General features: G+C 48.9%; 1 protein-coding gene across 1 annotated transcript in view; it reads right to left on the bottom strand.

Moving 5' to 3' along the window:
- Positions 1–21,518, bottom strand: part of LOC115470808 (nuclear receptor coactivator 5-like) — a 132,991-nt gene that overhangs the window by 79,812 nt on the left and 31,661 nt on the right. Inside the window, 1 exon segment of the mRNA XM_030204358.1 lies at positions 20,546–20,626. Within this exon segment, the coding sequence (XP_030060218.1) occupies positions 20,546–20,626 (81 nt within the window).

The following is a 21,518-nucleotide window of genomic DNA, read 5'->3' as shown; positions in this document are numbered from 1 at the left end:
CCCCGGATCGAGTACACAGAGCTCCAATCCGCTGCACAATCTGAAGAAAAACCTCTTTTCTGGAATCGCAGCGCTACAGCGCGACACGACTTTTTTATTTTGTTTTGACAACGCTGTGAGGAAAGTTAGAGGCAACAGCGCAAGAGGTCAAATTTTCCACTCCAGAGGATCAGTAGCGTGGGAAAGGCAGGGAAAGGGCTAACCTATGTGCCTGCATCCACAGCGTGGCAAAGACAGGGACAGGGCGTACCTATGTGCCTTTAAAGTGGGCACCATCAGCCACAACACCCCTGCTACAACTGGCAACAGCACAGGAGCCCCCCGAGGCAGATTTTCTGAAGGCGCTGAATAAGCTGCATCCACCCTGCTGGGGAGATAGAGTACTGAAGAGGCAAGATGGAGCTAGCTAGCCATGAGGCACTATGGTTTTTCAGTGTGCTCTATCTCCCCCTGCTGGTTGATGGACACAACCCACTCGTAATGGATTCATCTGCTTGATGACAAGGAACCACTTTTATGAAGCTGCTTTTAACTATTAACTCCTTATTCATCCATTCACACCCATGTTTCAATTATTCCCATAATAAAATGGAACACCCTAAAGCCATAATGGGTCAGACCAATAGCCAATCTAGCCCAGTACCCTGCTTCCAACAGTGGCAAATCTAAGTAACAAGTACCTAGCAGAAACCCAATCAGTAGCAGGGCAAGCAGTGGCTTCCCCCATGTCCATCTGAACAAAAGACTATGGACTTCTCTTCCGGGTACTTATCCAAACCTTTTTTAAACCCAGATAAGCTAACTGCTGTTACCACATCCTCCAGCAGCAAGTTTCAGAGCTTAACTATTCCATGACTGAAAAAATATTTCCTATTTGTTTTAAAAGTATTTCCACGTAATTTCAGTGAGTGTACCCTGGTCTTTATACTTTTTGAAAAACAGATTCACTTCTACCCGTTCTACACCACTCAGGATAAGACCTCAATCATACCCCCTCCCCTTCAGTCGTTTCTTTTCCAAGCTGAAGAGCCCTAATCTCTTTAGCCTCTCCTCATACGAGGAGTTCCACCCCCTTTATCATTTGGTTGCAACCAGAACTGAACACAATACTCAATTTGAGGTTGCACCATGGAGCGATAAAGAGGCATAATATATTTGGTCTTATTTTACATCCCTTTCCTAATAATTCCTAGGATCCAGGTTTTTTTGCCTACTATTGCCTCACACTGGGCAAAAGATTTCAGTGTACTGTCCACAATGAATCCTAGATATTTTTCCCCAAATGCTGACTCCTAAAGTGGACTCTAGCATCATCAGGCAACTGATTCGGATTATTCTTCCCAATGTGGAGGAGTGGCCTACTGGTTAGGGTGGTGGACTTTGGTCCTGGGGAACTGAGGAACTGAGTTCAATTCCCGGCACAGGCAGCTCCTTGTGACTCTGGGCAAGTCACTTAACCCTCCATTGCCTGCCGCATTGAGCCTGCCATGAGTGAGAAAGCGCGGGGTACAAATGTAATAAAAATAATAAAAAAATAAAATGTACATCACTTTGCATTTGTCCACATTACATTTCCTCTGCCATTTGGATGCCCAGTCTTCCGGTTTCCCAAAGTCTTCCTGTAATTTTTCACAATCCACGTGTGACAACTTTGAATAAGTTTTGTGTTATCTGCAAATTACCTGACTCATACCAATTTCCACATCATTTATAAATATGTTAAATAGCACCAGTTCCAGTACAGATCCCTGAGGCACTCCTGTTCACCCTCCTCCATTGAGAAAAACGGTCATACTCTACCCTCTGTTTTCTGTCCAATAACCAAGTCTTAATCCACAGAATTATATTGGCTCCTAACCCATGACTTAATTTTCTTAGGAGCCTCTTATTAGAACTTCATCAAAAGCCTTCCAAAGATCTAGATACACATCAATCGGCTCACCTTTATCCACACGTTTATTCACACCTTCAAAGAAAAGAAGCAAACTGGTAAAGAAAGACTTCGCTTGGCTGAACCCATGCTGACTCAGTACCATTTAACCATGTTTGTCTATGTGTTCCATAATTTTATTCTTTATAAAAGTTTCCACTACTTTCCCTGGCACTGAAGACAGGCTTACTGGTCTGTAATTTGCTGATCACCCCTGGAACCCTTTATAAAAAAAATCAGAATTACATTGGCTACCCTCCAATTTTCAGGTACTACAGACGATTTTAACGACAGGTTACAGATCACCAATTGTAGAGCAGCAATTTCATGTGCGTTCTTTCAGTACTCTTGGCTGTATATCATCCAGTCCAGGTGATTTATCACTCTAACTTGTCAATTTGGTTTAATACGTCTTCCAGGTTCACCGAGATTTCTTTCAGTTCCTCCACATCATCATTTTTGAAAACCATTTCCAATACAAGTAGATTTTACATCTTCTTCCGTGAAGACCGAAGCAAAGAATTCATTCAGTCTCTCCACTATGGCCTTGTCCTCCGAGTGCCTCTTTTACTCCTTCATAATCAAACGGTCCCACAGATTTTCACGGGCTTTCTGCTTCTGATGTACCTGAAAAAGGTTTTACTATGAATTGTCTCCATGGCAAGTTTTCTTCATATTTTTAACCTTCATCATCAATACTTTGCATCTAGCTTAACAGTGCCTATGCTGCTTCTTATTTTCTTCATTTAGATTCTGTTTCCATTCTTGGAAGGGTGCTCTTTTGTCTCTAATAGCCTCTTTCACTTCACCTTTTAACCATGCCAGCTGTCATTTGCTCTTCTTTCCAACTTTGCTAATACATCTGGTCTGGGCTTCCAAAATGGTATTTTTAAACAACGTCCATGCCTGATTTAAAGTCCTAACCTTGGCAGCTGCAACTTTTAGCTTCTTTTTAACCATTTTCCTCATAGTTGCCCTTTTGAAAATTAAATGCTGCTACAGTAGATTTCCTTAGCGACTTCCCTCCAGATATCAGCTCAAATTTGATCATGTTATGATCATTGTTTCCCAGACAATCCAACACCACTACCTCTTGTACCACGTCCTACATTCCACTAAGGGCTAGATATAAAATATCTGCCCCTCTTGTCAGTTCTTGGACCAGTTGCTCCAATTAACAGTCATTTAGTTTTACCTCCCTAGCACTCCCCGATGTACCAATTTATCCAGTTAATATTGAGGTAATTGAAATCATCCATTGTAATGTTGCCCAATTTGCCAGCTTTCCTAATTTCTGGAAACATTTTGTCTGTTCATTCTACTACTACTTATTTCTAAAATCGCTACTAGACGTACGTAGCGCTGTACACTTGAACATGAAGAGACAGTCCCTGCTCAACAGAGCTTACAATCTAATTAGGACAGAAACAGGACAAACAAGAGATAAGGGAATATTAAAGTGAGGATGATAAAATAAGGGTTCTGAACAAGTGAATAAGGTTAAGAGTTAAAAGCTGCATCAAAAGGTGGGCTTTTAGCTTAGATTTGAAGACTGCCAGAGATGCAGCTTGATGTACCAGCTCAGGAAGTCTATTCCAGGCATATGGTGCAGTAAGATAAAAGGAATGGAGTTGGAGTTAGCAGTGGAGAAGGGTGCAGATAAAGCAAATGCTACATACCTGTAGAAGGTATTCTCCGAGGACAGTAGGCTGATTGTTCTCACTGATGGGTGACGTCCACGGCAGCCCCTCCAATCGGAATCTTCACTAGCAAAAGCCTTTGCTAGCCCTCGCGCGCCGATGTGCACCGCGCATGCGCGGCCGTCTTCCCGCCCGAAACCGGCTTGTGCCGGCCAGTCTCATATGTAGCAAGACAAAGAGAAGAGAAGACACAACTCCAAAGGGGAGGCGGGCGGGTTTGTGAGAACAATCAGCCTGCTGTCCTCGGAGAATACCTTCTACAGGTATGTAGCACTCGCTTTCTCTGAGGACAAGCAGGCTGCTTTTTCTCACTGATGGGGTATCCCTAGCCCCCAGGCTCACTCAAAACAACAACCATGGTCAATTGGGCCTCGCAACGGCGAGGACATAACTGAGATTGACCTAACAATTTATCCAACTAACTGTGAGTGCAGCCTGGAACAGAATAAACATGGGCCTAGGGGGGTGGAGTTGGATTCTAAACCCCGAACAGATTCTGAAGCACTGACTGCCCGAACTGACTGTCACGTCGGGTATCCTGCTGCAGGCAGTAATGAGATGTGAATGTGTGGACAGATGACCACGTTGCAGCTTTGCAAATCTCTTCAATAGTGGCTGACCAAGTGGGCTACCGACGCTGCCATGGCTCTAACATTATGAGCCGTGACATGACCCTCAAGAGCCAGCCCAGCCTGGGCGTAAGTGAAGGAAATGCAATCTGCTAGCCAATTGGATATGGTGCGTTTCCCCACAGCCACTCCCCTCCTGTTGGGATCAAAAGAAACAAACAACTGGGCGGACTGTCTGTTGGGCTGTGTCCGCTCCAGATAGAAGGCCAATGCTCTCTTGCAGTCCAATGTGTGCAACTGACGTTCAGCAGGGCAAGAATGAGGATGGGGAAAGAATGTTGGCAAGACAATTGACTGGTTCAGATGGAACTCCGACACAACCTTCGGCAAGAACTTAGGGTGAGTGCGGAGGACTACTCTGTTATGATGAAATTTGGTGTAAGGAGCCTGGGCTACCAGGGCCTGAAGCTCACTGACCCTACGAGCTGAAGTAACTGCCACCAAGAAAATGACCTTCCAGGTCAAGTACTTCAGATGGCAGGAGTTCAGTGGCTCAAAAGGAGGTTTCATCAGCTGGGTGAGAACGACATTGAGATCCCATGACACTGTAGGAGGCTTGACAGGGGGCTTTGACAAAAGCAAACCTCTCATGAAGCGAACAACTAAAGGCTGTACTGAGATCGGCTTACCTTCCACACGGTAATGGTATGCACTGATTGCGCTAAGGTGAACCCTTACAGAGTTGGTCTTGAGACCAGACTCAGACAAGTGCAGAAGGTATTCAAGCAGGGTCTGTGTAGGACAAGAGCGAGGATCTAGGGCCTTGCTGTCACACCAGACGGCAAACCTCCTCCATAGAAAGAAGTAACTCCTCTTAGTGGAATCTATCCTGGAAGCAAGCAAGATGCGGAAGACACCCTCTGACAGACCCAAAGAGGCAAAGTCTACGCTCTCAACATCCAGGCCGTGAGAGCCAGAGACCGGAGGTTGGGATGCAGAAGCGCCCCCTCGTCCTGTGTGATGAGGGTCGGAAAACACTCCAATCTCCATGGTTCTTCGGAGGACAACTCCAGAAGAAGAGGAAACCAGATCTGACGCGGCCAAAAAGGAGCAATCAGAATCATGGTGCCTCGGTCTTGCTTGAGTTTCAACAAAGTCTTCCCCACCAGAGGTATGGGAGGATAAGCATACAGCAGACCCTCCCCCCAGTCCAGGAGGAAGGCATCCGATGCCAGTCTGCCGTGGGCCTGAAGCCTGGAACAGAACTGAGGGACTTTGTGGTTGGCTCGAGATGCAAAGAGATCTACCAAGGGGCTGCCCCACACCTGGAAGATCTGTCGCACTACACGGGAATTGAGCGACCACTCGTGAGGTTGCATAATCCTGCTCAACCTGTCAGCCAGACTGTTGTTTACGCCTGCCAGATATGTGGCTTGGAGCACCATGCCGTGACGGCGAGCCCAGAGCCACATGCTGACGGCTTCCTGACACAGGGGGCGAGATCCGGTGCCCCCCTGCTTGTTGATGTAATACATGGCAACCTGGTTGTCTGTCTGAATTTGGATAATTTGGTGGGACCACTCGTAACTCCAGGAGATTGATCTGCAGATCGCGTTCCTGGAGGGACCAGCTTCCTTGAGTGTGAAGCCCATCGACATGAGCTCCCCACCCCAGGAGAGACGCATCCGTGGTCAGCACTTTTTGTGGCTGAGGAATTTGGAAAGGACGTCCCAGAGTCAAATTGGACCAAATCGTCCACCAATACAGGGATTTGAGAAAACTCGTGGACAGGTGGATCACGTCTTCTAGATCCCCAGCAGCCTGAAACCACTGGGAAGCTAGGGTCCATTGAGCAGATCTCCTGTGAAGGCGGGCCATGGGAGTCACATGAACTGTGGAGGCCATGTGGCCCAGCAATCTCAACATCTGGCGAGCTGTGATCTGCTGGGACGCTCGCACCCGCGAGACGAGGGACAACAAGGTGTTGGCTCTCGTCTCTGGGAGATAGGCGCGAGCTCCTATGAATTCGAGTTTCTACACTGGAAGAAGGTGGGACTTTGGATAATTTATCACAAACCCCAGTAGCTCCAGGAGGCGAATAGTCATCTGCATGGACTGTAGAGCTCCTGCCTCGGATGTGTTCTTCACCAGCCAATCGTCGCGATATGGGAACACGTGTAACCCCAGTCTGCGAAGTGCCGCTGCTACTACAGCCAAGCACTTCGTGAACACTCTGGGCGCAGAGGCGAACCCAAAGGGTAGCACACAGTACTGGAAGTAACGTGTGCCCAGCTGAAATCGCAGACACTGTCTGTGAGCTGGCAGTATCGGGATATGTGTGTAGGCGTCCTTCAAGTCCAGAGAGCATAGCCAATCGTTTTCCTGAATCACGGGGAGAAAGGTGCCCAGGGAAAGCATCCTGAACTTTTCTTTGACCAGATATTTGTTCAGGGCCCTTAGGTCTAGGATGGGACGCATCCCCCCTGTTTTCTTTTCCACAAGGAAGTACCTGGAATACAATCCCAGCCCTTCCTGCCCGGATGGCACGGGCTCGACCGCATTGGCGCTGAGAAGGGCGGAGAGTTCCTCTGCAAGTACCTGCTTGTGCTGGAAGCTGTAAGACTGAGCTCCCGGTGGACAATTTGGAGGTTTTGAGGCCAAATTGAGGGTGTATCCTTGCCGGACTATTTGGAGAACCCACTGATCGGAGGTTATGAGAGGTCACCTTTGGTGAAAAACTTTCAACCTCCCTCCGACTGGCAGGTCGCCCGGCACTGACACTTGGATGTCGGCTATGCTCTGCTGGAGCCAGTCAAAAGCTCGTCCCTTGCTTTTGCTGGGGAGCCAAGGGGCCTTGCTGAGGCGCATGCTGCTGACGAGAGCGAGCGCGCTGGGGCTTAGCCTGGGCCGCAGGCTGTCGAGAAGGAGGGTTGTACCTACGCTTACCAGAAGAGTAGGGAACAGTCTTCCTTTCCCCAAAAAATCGTCTACCTGTAGAGGTAGAAGCTGCCGGCTGCCGGCGGGAGAACTTGTCGAAAGCGGTATCCCGCTGGTGGAGCTGCTCTACCAGCTGCTCGACTTTTTCTCCAAAAATGTTATCCGCACGGCAAGGCGAGTCCGCAATCCGCTGCTGGAGCCTATTCTCCAGGTCGGAGGCACGCAGCCATGAGAGTCTGCGCATCACCACACCTTGAGCAGCGGCCCTGGATGCAACATCAAAGGTGTCATACACCCCTCTGGCCAGGAATTTTCTGCATGCCTTCAGCTGCCTGACCACCTCCTGAAATGGCTTGGCTTGCTCAGGGGGGAGCTTGTCCACCAAGCCCGCCAACTGCCGCACATTGTTCCGCATGTGTATGCTCGTGTAGAGCTGGTAAGACTGAATTTTGCCCACGAGCAAAAAGGAATGGTAGGCCTTCCTCCCAAAGGAGTCTAAGGTTCTAGAGTCCTTGCCCGGGGGCGCCGAAGCATGCTCCCTAGAACTCTTAGCCTTCTTTAGGGCCAAATCCACAACTCCAGAGTCGTGAGGCAACTGAGTGCGCATCAGCTCTGGGTCCCCATGGATCCGGTACTGGGACTCGATCTTCTTGGGAATGTGGGGATTACTTAGTGGCTTGGTCCAGTTCGCCAGCAATGTCTTTTTTAGGACATGATGCATGAGTACTGTGGACGCTTCCTTAGGTGGAGAAGGATAGTCCAGGAGCTCAAACATTTCAGCCCTGGGCTCGTCCTCCACTACCACCGGGAAGGGGATGGCCGTAGACATCTCCCGGACAAAGGAAGTGAAAGACAGACTCTCGGGAGGAGAAAGCTGCCTTTCAGGAGAGGGAGTGGGATCAGAAAGTAGGCCATCAGACTCCTCATCAGAGAAATATCTGATGTCCTCCTCCTCCTCCCACGAGGCCTCATCGTCGGTATCAGACACAAGTTCGCGGACCTGTGTCTGAAGCAGTGCCCGGCTCGACTCCGTGGAACCACGGCCACGGTGGAAGCGTCGAGAGGTAGACTCCCTCGCCCGCACCGGCGAAGCTCCCTCCGCCGACATCGTCGGGGAGCCTTCCTGGGAGGCTACCGCAGTCTGTACCGCAAGCGGCACCGATGTCGGAGACCTCACCCCGGGCAAGGGGCCAGCCGGCGCCTCACTTGACGGTACCGGAGGCGCAAGCACCCCCGGTACCGGAGGGGAAGGGCACAACAGCTCTCCCAGGATCTCTGGGAGAACGGCCCGGAGACTCTCGTGCAGAGCGGCTGTGGAGAAAGACATGGAAGCCGATGCAGGTGTCGATGTCAGAGTCTGTTCCGGGCGTGGAGGCTGTTCCAGGGTGTCCATAGTGGAGCGCATCGACACCTCTTGAACAGAGGGTGAGCGGTCCTCTCGGTGCCGATGCCTACTGGGTGCCGACTCCCAGAGCTCTCGGTGCCGACACAGGAAGGGGACCGGTGTCGATGCTTCTTCGACTTCTTGGGACGAAGCATGTCACCGTAGCTTCCCGGCACCGACGAGGAGGACGTAGAATCCAACCGTCGCTTCCTCGGGGCCGAGGCCGAAGAAGGTCGGTCTCGGGGGGGCTGTACCGCAGGAGCCCTCAGGGTAGGGGGAGACCCACCCGAAGGCTCACCGCCACCAGCAGGGGAATGGACAGCCCTCACCTGCACTCCAGACGAAGCACCACCGTCCGACGACATCAGCAGACGAGGAGGTCCCGGTACCACCGACGCCGACGCAGCCTTCCGATGTCTCCGCCCTGATGCAGAGGGTCGATGCCTTGATGCACTCGCAGCCGAGGATGAAGGTCTGGACGCTGGCGACGTCGATGCACTCAATACTCCCAGTGCCGATGCCAACGAAGAGCACGAGAACAAAACGTTCCACTGGGCCAATCTCGCTACCTGAGTCCGCTTTTGTAAAAGAGAGCACAGACTACAGGCCTGCGGGCGGTGCCCAGCCCCCAGACACTGAAGACACGACGCGTGCCTATCAGTGAGCGAAATTACCAGGGCGCACTGGGTGCACTTCTTGAAGCCGCTGGGAGATTTCGATGTCATGGGCGGAAAAATCGCGCCGGCGAGATCAAAACTCGTAATGGTGAAGATGGCACCACAAAAAAGGGGAAGAAAAACTTCGAACCGAGGCCTCCAAGGGGCCTACCCCGACGACGAAAGAAAACTTAACGGGGCAAAACTAGAAATATAGGAAAGGGTCTCCTTCCGAATGTTTTTTTTTTTTCCTTAGCGAAGTCCAAAAAAAGACGCGCAAGGTCGACTTTCGGAGCGCGAACAGCGTAAACACGACCGTACCGAGCGCAGACAAAAGAAGACTGGCCGGCACGAGCCGGTTTCGGGCGGGAAGACGGCCGCGCATGCGCGATGCGCATCGGCGCGCGAGGGCTAGCAAAGGCTTTTGCTAGTCAAGATTCCGATTGGAGGGGCTGCCGTGCACGTCACCCATCAGTGAGAACAAGCAGCCTGATTGTCCTCGGAGAAGAGAGATTTACCCAGTGAACGGAGTTCCCGGGGATGAATGTAGGGAGAGATGAGAGGTACTGAGGAGCTGCAGAGTGAATGCACTTATAGGTCAATAAGAGGAGTTTGAACTGTATGCGGAAACTGTATACCATCTCTATGCTGATGACTCCCAAATCTACCTTTCTACCCCTGATATCTCACCTTGCATCCAAACCAAAGTTTCAGCGTGCTTGTCTGACATTGCTGTCTGGATGTCTCAACGCCACCTGAAATTAAATATGACCAAAACCGAGCTTCTCATTTTCCCCCCCAAACCCATCTCCCCGCTCCCCCCGTTTTCTATTTCTGTTGATGGCTCTCTCATTCTCCCTGTCTCCTCAGCTCAAAACCTTGGGGTCATCTTTGACTCTTCTCTCTCCTTCTCTGCTCATATCCAGCAGACCGCCAAGACCTGTCGTTTCTTTCTTTACAACATCCGTAAAATCCGCCCCTTTCTTTCCGAGCACTCTACCAAAACCCTCATCCACACCCTTGTCACCTCTCGTTTAGACTACTGCAATCTGCTTCTTGCTGGCCTCCCATTTAGACACCTCTCCCCTCTCCAGTCGGTTCAAAACTCTGCTGCCCGTCTCATCTTCCGCCAGGGTCGCTTTACTCATACTACCCCTCTCCTCAAGACCCTTCACTGGCTCCCTATCCGTTTTCGCATCCTGTTCAAACTTCTTCTACTAACCTATAAATGTATTCACTCTGCTGCTCCCCAGTATCTCTCCACACTCGTCCTTCCCTACACCCCTTCCCGTGCACTCCGCTCCATGGATAAATCCTTCTTATCTGTTCCCTTCTCCACTACTGCCAACTCCAGACTTCGCGCCTTCTGTCTCGCTGCACCCTACGCCTGGAATAAACTTTGAGCCCCTACGTCTTGCCCCATCCTTGGCCACCTTTAAATCTAGACTGAAAGCCCACCTCTTTAACATTGCTTTTGACTAGTAACCACTTGTAACCACTCGCCTCCACCTACCCTCCTCTCTTCCTTCCCGTTCACATTAATTGATTTGATTTGCTTACTTTATTTATTTTTTGTCTATTAGATTGTAAGCTCTTTGAGCAGGGACTGTCTTTCTTCTATGTTTGTGCAGCGCTGCGTATGCCTTGTAGCGCTATAGAAATGCTAAATAGTAGTAGTAGTAGTAGGAAGCCAATGAAGTGATTGAGGAGAGGGCTAATATGAGCATAACGACACTGGCGGAATATTAGTCGTGGAGCAGAATGTTGAACAGATTGAAAAGGAGAGAGATGGCTAAGTGGGAGACCTATGAGAAGCAAGTTGCAACAGTCTAAGCGAGAAGTGATGGATGAGGGTTCTGGTAGTGTGCTCAGAAAGGAAAGGGCAAATATTGCTGATATTATAGAGAAAAATGACAGGTTTGCAGTCTGCTGAATATGTGCAGAGGAGAGGGAGGAGTCGAAGATGACCCCAAGGTTACGAGCTGATAAGACAGGAAGGATGAGTGTTAGCCACAGAAATAGAGAATGGGGGAGGAGGAAAGGTTGGTTTAGGGGGAAAGATGAGCTCAGTCTTGGTCATGTTTAGTTTCAGATGGTGCTGAGACATCCAGGCAGCAATGTCAGACAGGCAGGCTGATACTTTGGCCTGGATTTCGGCTGAGATTTCTGGTGTGGAAAGGTAGATCTGGGAGTCATCAGCGTAAAGATGATATTGAAAACCATGGGATGAGATCATAGTACCAAGGGAAGAAGTATAGATGGAGAAAAGAAGAGGTCCCAGGACGGATCCCTGAGGTACACCAACTGACAGTGGGATAGAAGTAGAGGAGGATCAGTAGTAGAGTAGTACAGCCCTAGATGTATACTCTTTCCCTTCACATATGGAACTTCTATCCACAAGTATTCCACGCTGCTGTTTCATGTAGAATTTTTTTTTTGTGGCTCAATTCCCTCCAACATATAGCACAACCCAACCCCTTCATTTTGATACACTTCACCACTGTGATATAATTTGTCCCATTCATTGTCTTCCTTCCACCAAGTCTCTGAGAAGCATATTTCTACCTCTTCATTTAGTGCTATACACCTTAACTCTCGTATCTTATTTTCTTAGTCTTCTAGCATTTGTATAACTGTGTTTTTCCTTGCATCTACAAGCTATTTTGAAGTTGATGGGGATAAATGGCATCCTTTACTCTGTTCACCCATTAAACACTCCTGGCTTTCTTTCACCATTATTGAAAACGGTGAAATTAGATCTTACCTGCTAATTTTCTTTCCTCTAGACCCTCCAGACCGGTCAAGACGCGTGGGTTATGTCCTCCTACCAGCAGAGGGAGACTGAGAAAACACTAAGCTTTGAAGCCTGTATATATAACCTGTGCAGAACCTCCACTAGCCAGTATAACCCTGACAAAGCAGAGAAACAAAAAACACTAACAACAACTAGCAACCCTGTACGTGGTCACAGTAAACTGCAAAAACAAGAAACATCTTCCGCTTGCTCTTACGGAAACAAGTTCCTTTGCCTTTGATAAAACAGTTGGGCTTCTACAGGTGGACCATCAAAGAAGAGCCCCACCTGTCCCAGACTCCTATCACAAAACAGAAATAAACAGAGTCTGCAATTAGAGAAACAACAATCTACAGAAGCCAAGAATTATCCAACAAACACACCTCCTGGCCTCCAATACAGACAGGGCGGGCTCTTGACCGGTCTGGAGGGTCTAGAGGAAAGAAAATTAGCAGGTAAGATCTAATTTCTCCTTCCTCAGCGACCCTCCAGACCGGTCAAGACGCGTGGGACGTACCAGAGCAGTAACTAACTTACGGGAGGGACCTACTAAGGCCAGAGGTCAAAACTGCTGCCCCAAAGCGCACCTTGTCCTTTGCATGCACAGGAATCCTATAATGCTTCACAAAGGAATGCAACGAAAACCAAACCGCAGCCCGACAAATATCTAACGGAGAAATCATACTATTCTCCGCCCACGAGGCTGCCATTCCCCTAGTGGAATGAGCAGACCAGCCCCTAGGCACCACAGGACCCTTCACCAAGTAAGCAGATGCAACCGCCTCCTTCAACCACCGTGCTATGGTCACCTTAGGAGCCGCTGCACCCTTCTTTGGGCCAGCATGAAGAACGAACAAACGGTCAGAGGCTCTGAAGTCCTGAGTTCCAGAGAGATAATAACTCAAAACTCTCCTGACATCCAGCTTGGCAATACCACGCTGCTCCGAATCTCCAGCCATATCACCCAACACTGGCAGAGAGATGACCTGATTAACATGGAACTCGGAAACCACCTTGGGCAAAAAAGGAAAGCACCGTCCGCAACGAAACCTTTCCCTCAGAAAGGGCAAAAATGGTTCCCTACAAGACAAAGCCTGAAGCTCTGAAACCCTCCGTGCTGAAGTAATCGCCACCAACAAGACTGTCTTTAAAGATAAATCCTTACAAGATGCCGATACCAGAGGCCCGATCAAAGCATCCAAAACTAGCTTCAAATCCCACGGAGGCACCATCCGTCACTGAGGCGGACGCAGCAACTTAACACCCTTCAAAAAACGCACTACCTCAGGCACAGAAGCGAAGGACTTTCACTGAAGCTTCCCACGAAAACATGACAAAGCTGCCATCTGAACCTTCAGTGTAGATAAGGCCAGACCCCTATCAACACCATCGTGCAAAAATTCCAAAACTTCCGCCACCGAAGAGCGACACGGCCGAACTCGATGGTCTTCACACCAGTGCTCAAAGATTCTCCAAACCCGGACATACGCCAAGGAAGTGGATCGTCTACGGGAACTCAACATCGTAGCAAAGCCACTGGACGAAAGCCCCCTCTTCTTCAACTTGTGCCGCTCAAGAGCCAAGCCGTAAGCGAAAACCGAGCCGGATCCGGCATGATTATCGGGCCTTGACACAGAACTGATCCCAACAAAGGCAGGGCCGCCGCCCCTGCCAACCGCACCAGGTCTCCGTACCATGGTCGACGCTGCCAATCCGGAGCCACCAGAATCACCCGACCGGAGTGAAGTTCGATGCGCTATATTACTTGACCGACTAACAGCCACGGAGGAAACACATACAGCCACTCCCGAGGACAAGGCAACAGAAGAGCGTCGATTCCCTCCGCTCGAGGGTCTCTTCAGCGACTGAAAAAAAAAAAAATCTCTGAACTTGCACATAGCGAGCCGTTGCCCTAAGATCTATCACCGAAAGTCCCCAGACCGACACAACTCGCTGGAACACTGACCGAAGAAAAGACCACTCTCTGGGATCTAGAGTGTGCCTGCTGAGATAATCTGCATCTGTGTGACCTACCCCGGCCACATGCGCTGCCAAGAGAGCCTGAAGATGAGTTCAACTGCACTGCCAAGGCTCTTCGTCCCCCCTTGACGGTTGACATACGCTACTGCCATGGCGTTGTCGCAGAGCACTCGGACTGCCTTGTGGCGAACCACCGACGGCAAGGCCTGGAGCGCCACTCGAATGGCCCGAGTTTCCAGCCGGTTGATGGACCATTCTGCTTCTGCCCGAGACCAGCGGCCTTGAGCTACCTGACCGAGACAATGTGCCCCCCAATCTTGCAGACTGGCATCCGTGACCATTACCAGCCCCTGTGGGGACTCCAACGGCATTCCTTTTCCCAAATTGCGCAGGTTGAGCCACCAGCGGAGACTGAGATGAGGGACCACCGACAGCGGACAACACATCTCCAAGTCCTGCGACAGAGGGGACCAACGACTGAGCAGAGCTGACTGTACCTGACGCATGTGCGCCCTGGCCCACGGAACTACCTCTATGGTCGCCGCCATCAGGCCCAGGACCTGACGATAAGTACGGGCCGTCGGCGCCTTCTCTGCAAGGAACCGACAAATCGGACCCTGTAACTTGGAACCAAAAGGCCGCACGAAGGAAAGTGAAGATAAGCTTCCGTCAAATCCAAGGAAGTGAGAAACTCTCCTTTCCGGACCGCACCAGTGACCGTCCGCAACGTCTCCATCCGAAAAGAGGGCACCTTGAGTGCCGCATTGACCCTTTTGAGATCTAAAATGGGACGAAAAGTGTCCTCTTTCTTGTGGACCACAAAATAGATCAAATAGCATCCTGAGCGTTGCTGATCTGAAGGAACAGGAACCACGGCTCCCAACGCGAGCAGCCACCGCAGAGTGTCCCTCACTGCTGCCCTCTTGCTCCAAGACTGACAGAGGGATTCTAGAAACACTTCGGGAGAACAGCTTTCGAATTCCAGCGCATATCCACCTCGAAACACCTCGAGAACCCACTGATCTGACCTGATTTGGGCCCAGCTCTGGTAAAACAGACTCAGCCGAGCCCCAACATGCACCAGAGCCTGAGCCCACACACCTTCATTGGGAATTGCGGCCTGAATACTAACCTCCCGTGGAAAAGCCACGCCCTCCGCGACGACTCTCACGAAAGAACTGTGTGCGCTGGAAAAACCGACCCCTAGAGGTCCTACTACTACTACTACTATTAAACATTTCTATAGTGCTACTAGACTTACGCAGCGCTGTACAAATTAACATGAAAAGACAGTCCCTGCTCAACAGAGCTTACAATCTAAATTGGACGAACAGACAGCTAGGGGTAGGTCCCACTCGATCTGCCCGGCCTATACCGCTGAGCCTCCCTAAACCGTCCCCAAGAGGAACTAGTTCTGGCCCCTGCCTTGAACCGAAAATCTGGAAGCCATAGAACCTTGGTATCACTAAGACCTCACACTAACTTGTCCAAATCTTCTCCAAAGAGCATAGCTCCCTTAAGTGGCAGAGACCCACAACCATAGCCATATTTTTTTGTCTGAAGTACGCAACAAATCATAAAAGCCTCAGACAAAAAGGATGAACCCATGTCCAAGTTGGCTAACTCCTGACCCCCAGAAGAACCAACATCTACTGAATCATCCAGAAGCTTCTCGGCCCAATGAAAACATGCCCGAGCTACCAGAACCCCACAAACCGAGGCCTGCAGGGCTAGAGCCGACAAAACAAAACTACGCTAGAGAAAAGATCCCAACCTCCTATCCCGAGGATCACGGAGGGCCATTCCTCCATCAACCAGGATAGCCGTAGCTATAATTACTGCCGTCACTACTGCATCTACCGTGGGAGCCTTAAAGGAATCCCTATCGTCCTGAGGGAGGGGATAAAGCCTCGCCATTGCCTTTGCCACCTTACACGGCAAATCCCATTCCTGACAAATCATCTCCCGGAGATCCTTGTTCATAGGGAAGGATCACGCCTGACGCTGAATGCCCTTCACCAACGGATCTTGGACAGTTTCCCCCAAAGCCACCTCAGGACCAAACTGAAGGGTGGACGACACCTGATCTATGAGTTCTGACAGCTCATCTCTATGGAAAATCCGCACTACTGAAGGATCCTCTCCAGGAATCCAACAATCCTGCTCCTGAGAGCCATCAATTCCATCTGACTCCCCCAGATCACTAAGCGCAGCTTCTGCAGCTACAGGAGAAAAACATTGCCTGTCCTCTGACCACTCTAACCGTGGTCTCTCAGCCAAGACGGAAATAGCCCCCTCTTCCAATTGGGGGGGGGGGGGGTCCGCCGATCTCCAGGCCTGATACCGCGTCCAGACAAAATCTGGAGGAAAGCCCACCATTCCTGGACCGTCATTAGGCCCTTTTGTGCCAAAAACGGAGGCCGCACGCCCAAAAACAGCTGGCTCCACGGGCCGCGTCGGACTCAAGATGGCGGCCGTTCCCGCCGAAACTGTTCCCGCTGACAGCGGCCCTGCCTACGCTCCCGCTGACCCGGAGACTCCCGACACCATCGATCCCTCCGCGGTCAAGACGGGGGGAGCCGCAGCCACCTTTATAGGCGCACCGCAAAGCTACACTGAGCGCCCAGCGCCTCTACCCCTCGCCACAAGCACGCGCGACATCGGAGGAGCTGGGCCGCCATAAACCACGAGGGAAGGGAAAAGCTGTTCCGCAAACGCGCCAAACCAAAAACTCACTCACACTGCAAAAGCACTGAAGAAAGCGCTGCTCCCTCGTTCCAGCAAGGAATCGAAACCCCCGTTCGGTCCGCTGAAAATAAAGAAATAAATGCCCTTAAAGGCACAGTACTCCAACTCTGGCAGCTGGAAATTGTAAGGCACTCAAGGCTACAATACTGAGAAAGCAGCCGAGGCACAAAGCTGCCAAGCAAACAGAAATAGAGAGCAGCACAGGGGGAGGGACCCAAACATAGGTGTAACACCCCAGGGGGAAAAACTGGGCCCCACAGGACCCAGGGCCCCAAAGCACTTTTTTTTTTTTTTTTTTACACACACGTACAGGGTACTGCAACAGAATAAAGTTTGGAAGGAAAAAATCCTACGACCCAATGACAAACTACCTCACCAGACTATTGGAGACTGCACAGGCTGTCAACTGCTACCTCTGCTGAGACTGAGAAAATACTGGCTAGTGGAGGTTCTGCACAGGTTATATATACAGGCTTCAAAAGCTTAGTGTTTTCTCAGTCTCCCTCTGCTGGTAGGAGGACATAACCCACGCGTCTTGACCAGTCTGGAGGGTCGCTGAGGAATATCAGGATTCCCTAAAGATCCTGTTTCCATAGTATCCCCTTCAAGGATATGCCATACCGAACCATACACTCCCTGGGCAACTGTCAGCTTCTCCACCCACCCACCCCTACTGTTTTAGTTTAAAAGCTGCTTTGTCAAACATGGAGGATCCAACTCCTGCTTGAAAAGTAATTCCACTTTCCTGTCCTTCAAAGCTGACCAACCTTCTATGGGAATAGTGGTCTTGTTCACTACCATCATCAAGATATCTACCCTAGGAAACCAGAGGAGTTTGTCCAATTAAGAACATTAAAAATAGCCAGGTCACAAGTATCCAGCAGAATCCAAAATAGTAGCAAGATTCATACTATTAATCCCAACTAATGGCTTTACCCATGAATCTTAATAGCAGATCACGGACTTTTACTCCGGTAACGAGTTCCTGAGTCTCTATTCAATGAGTGAAAAAATATTTTCTTATATTTGCTTTAAAGTGTTACCATTTAACTTGTGTCAGAATTTGAGAAAGCATGGGGCAGGCATGTGGGATTCCTCAGGAAAGGAAGAGTAGAGGTTACCGAGGATGGGGCAGACCAGATGGGCCATTTGGCCCATACCTGCCGTCATGTTTTTACGTTTCACCAAGTATCCCCTAAACTTTGTACTTTTTGAAAGTTTAACAAAAAAAAAAAACCCACACCCACGTCTATTCACATTTACCTGTTCTAATCCACATAGGATTTTGTAGACCTATCAGCAATCTCTTTCAATCTGAAGAGCCCTTACCTCTTAAGCCTTTCCTCATATCAGAGTTCAATCCACTTAATCATTTTGGTTACTCTTCTTTGAAACTTTTCGAATTCCGCTATATCTTTTTTGATATAGCATACAGAACTGCACACAATACTTAAGGTGCAGTCACACCATACAGCAATAAGCATTCTGTTTGCTTTTTTGGCTGCTACTGCATATTGGGCAAAAGGTTTCAGCTTATTACCCAGGAATGTGCGGTCAAATCGCCGCCCAGCACCTCCGCTGACTCAGGGGAAAGCATGGGGGGGGGGGGGGGGGGGGGAGGGGGGCAAGAGCGCTGACAACATAGGCTCCCCACAAAATTTACATTGGCCACCTTTCACTTCAATGTCACGCTTCGCGCAAAACCGACACCTCGCCGGCTTAGACATAATGGTCGCGAACACAATAAAAACAAACAGTTGCTTTGTGCTCTGACAGACTAATAGGCAAGAACGCCTAAGGCAAGAACGCCCTTGAAGACATTTTATCTCTGGACTGCCACAAGAACAGCCAAAATAGCCACCTTTTAAAAACTTTTTTTTTTTAACCTCGTTGCTGATGCCTAAACGCCTCAAGGGTACAGAACGAGGTCTGTAGCCGAGGTCAAGCAGTCCTCCAGAGGAAAAGCACAGGGGGAGGACCCGGCCACCCGGGTGTGACACCCCCACAGAGAATAAGAAGCCCCTTAGGACTTGCACCCTGTAACAGAGATCCAAGTGTGGGCTCTCTAACATTTACAACCCAACCTAGAAACCCCAAACGGGCCTATCAGACTGAGTATACTGCACAGGCTGCACACATCTACCCTCTGCTGAGACTGAGAAAACATTGGTTAGTAGAAGGTCTGCACAGGCTACTTGTATAAGAAGTTTTAGTGTTCTCAGTCTCCCTCTGCTGGTAGGAGTGCATAACCCCCAAGCGTCTTGAACGGTCTGGAGGATTGCTGAGGAACTATGATTTGGATTATTCTTACCAATGCACACCACTTTGCATTTGTGCACATTAAATTACATCTATGATTTGGATAACCAGTCTTCCTATTTCCTATGATCCTCATACTTTTTCAGTGTCTGCATGCATTTTAACAACTTTAAATGTACAGAAGATATAAAACTATTCAATCCGAAATTTATATAGACATCTGCAAAATTATATTGGCAGAATACATAGTAACATACATAGATGATGGCAGAAAAAGATCGGCACGGTCCATCCAGTCTGCCCAACAAGATAAACTCGTATGTGCTACTTTTTGTGTATACCCTACTTTGATTTGTACCTGTTCTCTTCAGGGCACAGACCGTATAAGTCTGCCCAGCACTATGCCCACCTCTCAACCACCAGCCCCGCCTCCCACCACCGGCTCTGGCACAGACTGTATAAGTCTGCCCAGCATTATCCCCGCCTCCCAACCACCAGCCCTGGCACCCAATACAAAAATGAATCATCTCTTACCCCTCATTTATGTGTTAAATGGCAACGGTTCAAGTAGAAATCCCTAGGGCACTCCATTATTCACCTGCCTCCACTGAGAGAAGTGGTCTGAACTCTAGTCTCTTATTAACCAGTTCCCAATCCACAACAGAACATTACCTCCTACCCCATGGGTTTTTAATTTTCTCAGGAATCTATGTAGATTTTCAGAAAGCTTTAGACACTACATCAACCAGCAAACCTTTACCCACATGTTTATTCATGAGTTCAAAAAAAATGAAGCAAACTGGCGAGGTAAGATTTCCTTTGCTGAATCCATGTTGACTGTCCCATTAAAACATGTTTGTCTATGTGTTTGGTCATTTTATTCCTTATGGTAGTTTCCACTATTTTGTTCAGCACCAATTCTCTCTTGGAAGGAAAAAACCTGCCTATCATCTCTGTGCCTCAGCACACCAAGCCTGGAGCCTTCCATTCCACCAGGACCATCAGAGCACACCCGTACTGGGTCAGAGCAGTGGTCTATCTAGTCCAGTATCCTGCTTTCAAAAGTGGCCAATCCAGGTCACAAGTTCCTGGCAGTGGCTTCCATCACATCTATCTGAAAAATACAGTCATGTTCTTAATTCTCCACCTATGTTATTTTGAAAAAGAAAAAGTGGTTATGTAACAGCATTCAATGCTGACAAAAGCTGTGATGAACACAGTAATAGCACAAGCTTAGTGAAAGGAGACTGCAGATGATGGGGATGGGGGCTAGAGGGGTCATGATTTGTCCAACTGGGTCTCTGTGGTCACAATCATAGCAGCTACCCATCACTGACAGGTGCCCCTTCAGAAGCCTGGCCAACTACAGTGTGTATAAGTGCTTCTCAAAACTCTCTTGGAGACACACTTAGCCACTCAGGTTTCCAGGATTATCACGACTATACATGAGAGATTCACACATAAGCCTCTACTATATGCAAATTTTTCATGCATATACTTTGGGGCAATCCTGAAAACCTGACTAGCATGTGTGCCTCCAGGAGAAGGCTGAAAAGCACTGCTGGCTATCAAAGCTGTGACAACTTACCTGTCCACATCTTCAAAGCCCTTTAAGTAACCATCATGGGCAGAATAAGGAGCCTTGCGATAATGTTTGTGTGGATTTATACTACAAAAAAATGAAATTTGGGATAAGTTAGAAGTTATAAGGGTAAGTTATACACATGAACATTCTCAGAATCACTAATGAACCCAATATCTTGCCTACCAGTAGCACACAGCCAGTGCCACACAAACAGAACAGGAATATATACCTGCATGCATCTCAATACCCAACCTTTCTTCCTTTCATGAAATTATTTTCTAAAAGTGTTTTATAGCAATTAATTTTGTTTTATCCCGCAAGAATGTTGAATTTGACTACAATGCAGTCACTATTTCTCATGGCTGCAGTCTTTTTATAACATTATTCTTTGCCGTAGGATAGCTATAGCTTGTTCCTTCTCACCCACTACTTCCCTCGCCCTTAATTGTCGTCTGTCTGTATTTTTAGACTGTAAGCTCTACTGAGCAGGGACTGTCCCTCTTTGTCAGGTGTTCAGCGCTGCGTGCGTCTGGTAGCGCTACTATACAAATGCTAATAATAGTCAGGGTAAAGGGATAAAGATTAATGAATCTGATATACTACCTTTCTGCGGTACAACCAAAGTGGTTTACATTTATTACATTCAACTCTTTCTCTGTCCATAATGAGTTCACAATCTTAAGTTTTTGTACCTGGGGCAATGGAGAGATAAGTGACTTGCCCAGGGTCACAAAGAGGTGCAGTAGGAATTGAACCCAGTTTCCCAGCCCAATGGAATAATCATTAGGCTACTACTCCACCAGTTTTATTTGAAAGCTTCAAGATTCTGCAAGGAACTAGAAAATTCTGCAATTATGTACCACATTTTCCAAAGCTTCCATACTGAAATCATATATATAGAGGTTTTTGCCAGGGAGAGAGGTTTAATCAGGAGCTTGATATGGCACATTCTATTCTGCAAGTCACCTTTCAGAAT

This window comes from Microcaecilia unicolor, chromosome 5 (assembly GCF_901765095.1).
Source record: "Microcaecilia unicolor chromosome 5, aMicUni1.1, whole genome shotgun sequence".
In the NCBI taxonomy this organism is placed as follows: domain Eukaryota; kingdom Metazoa; phylum Chordata; class Amphibia; order Gymnophiona; family Siphonopidae; genus Microcaecilia; species Microcaecilia unicolor.
This window is presented reverse-complemented; position numbering and strand designations above follow the sequence as displayed.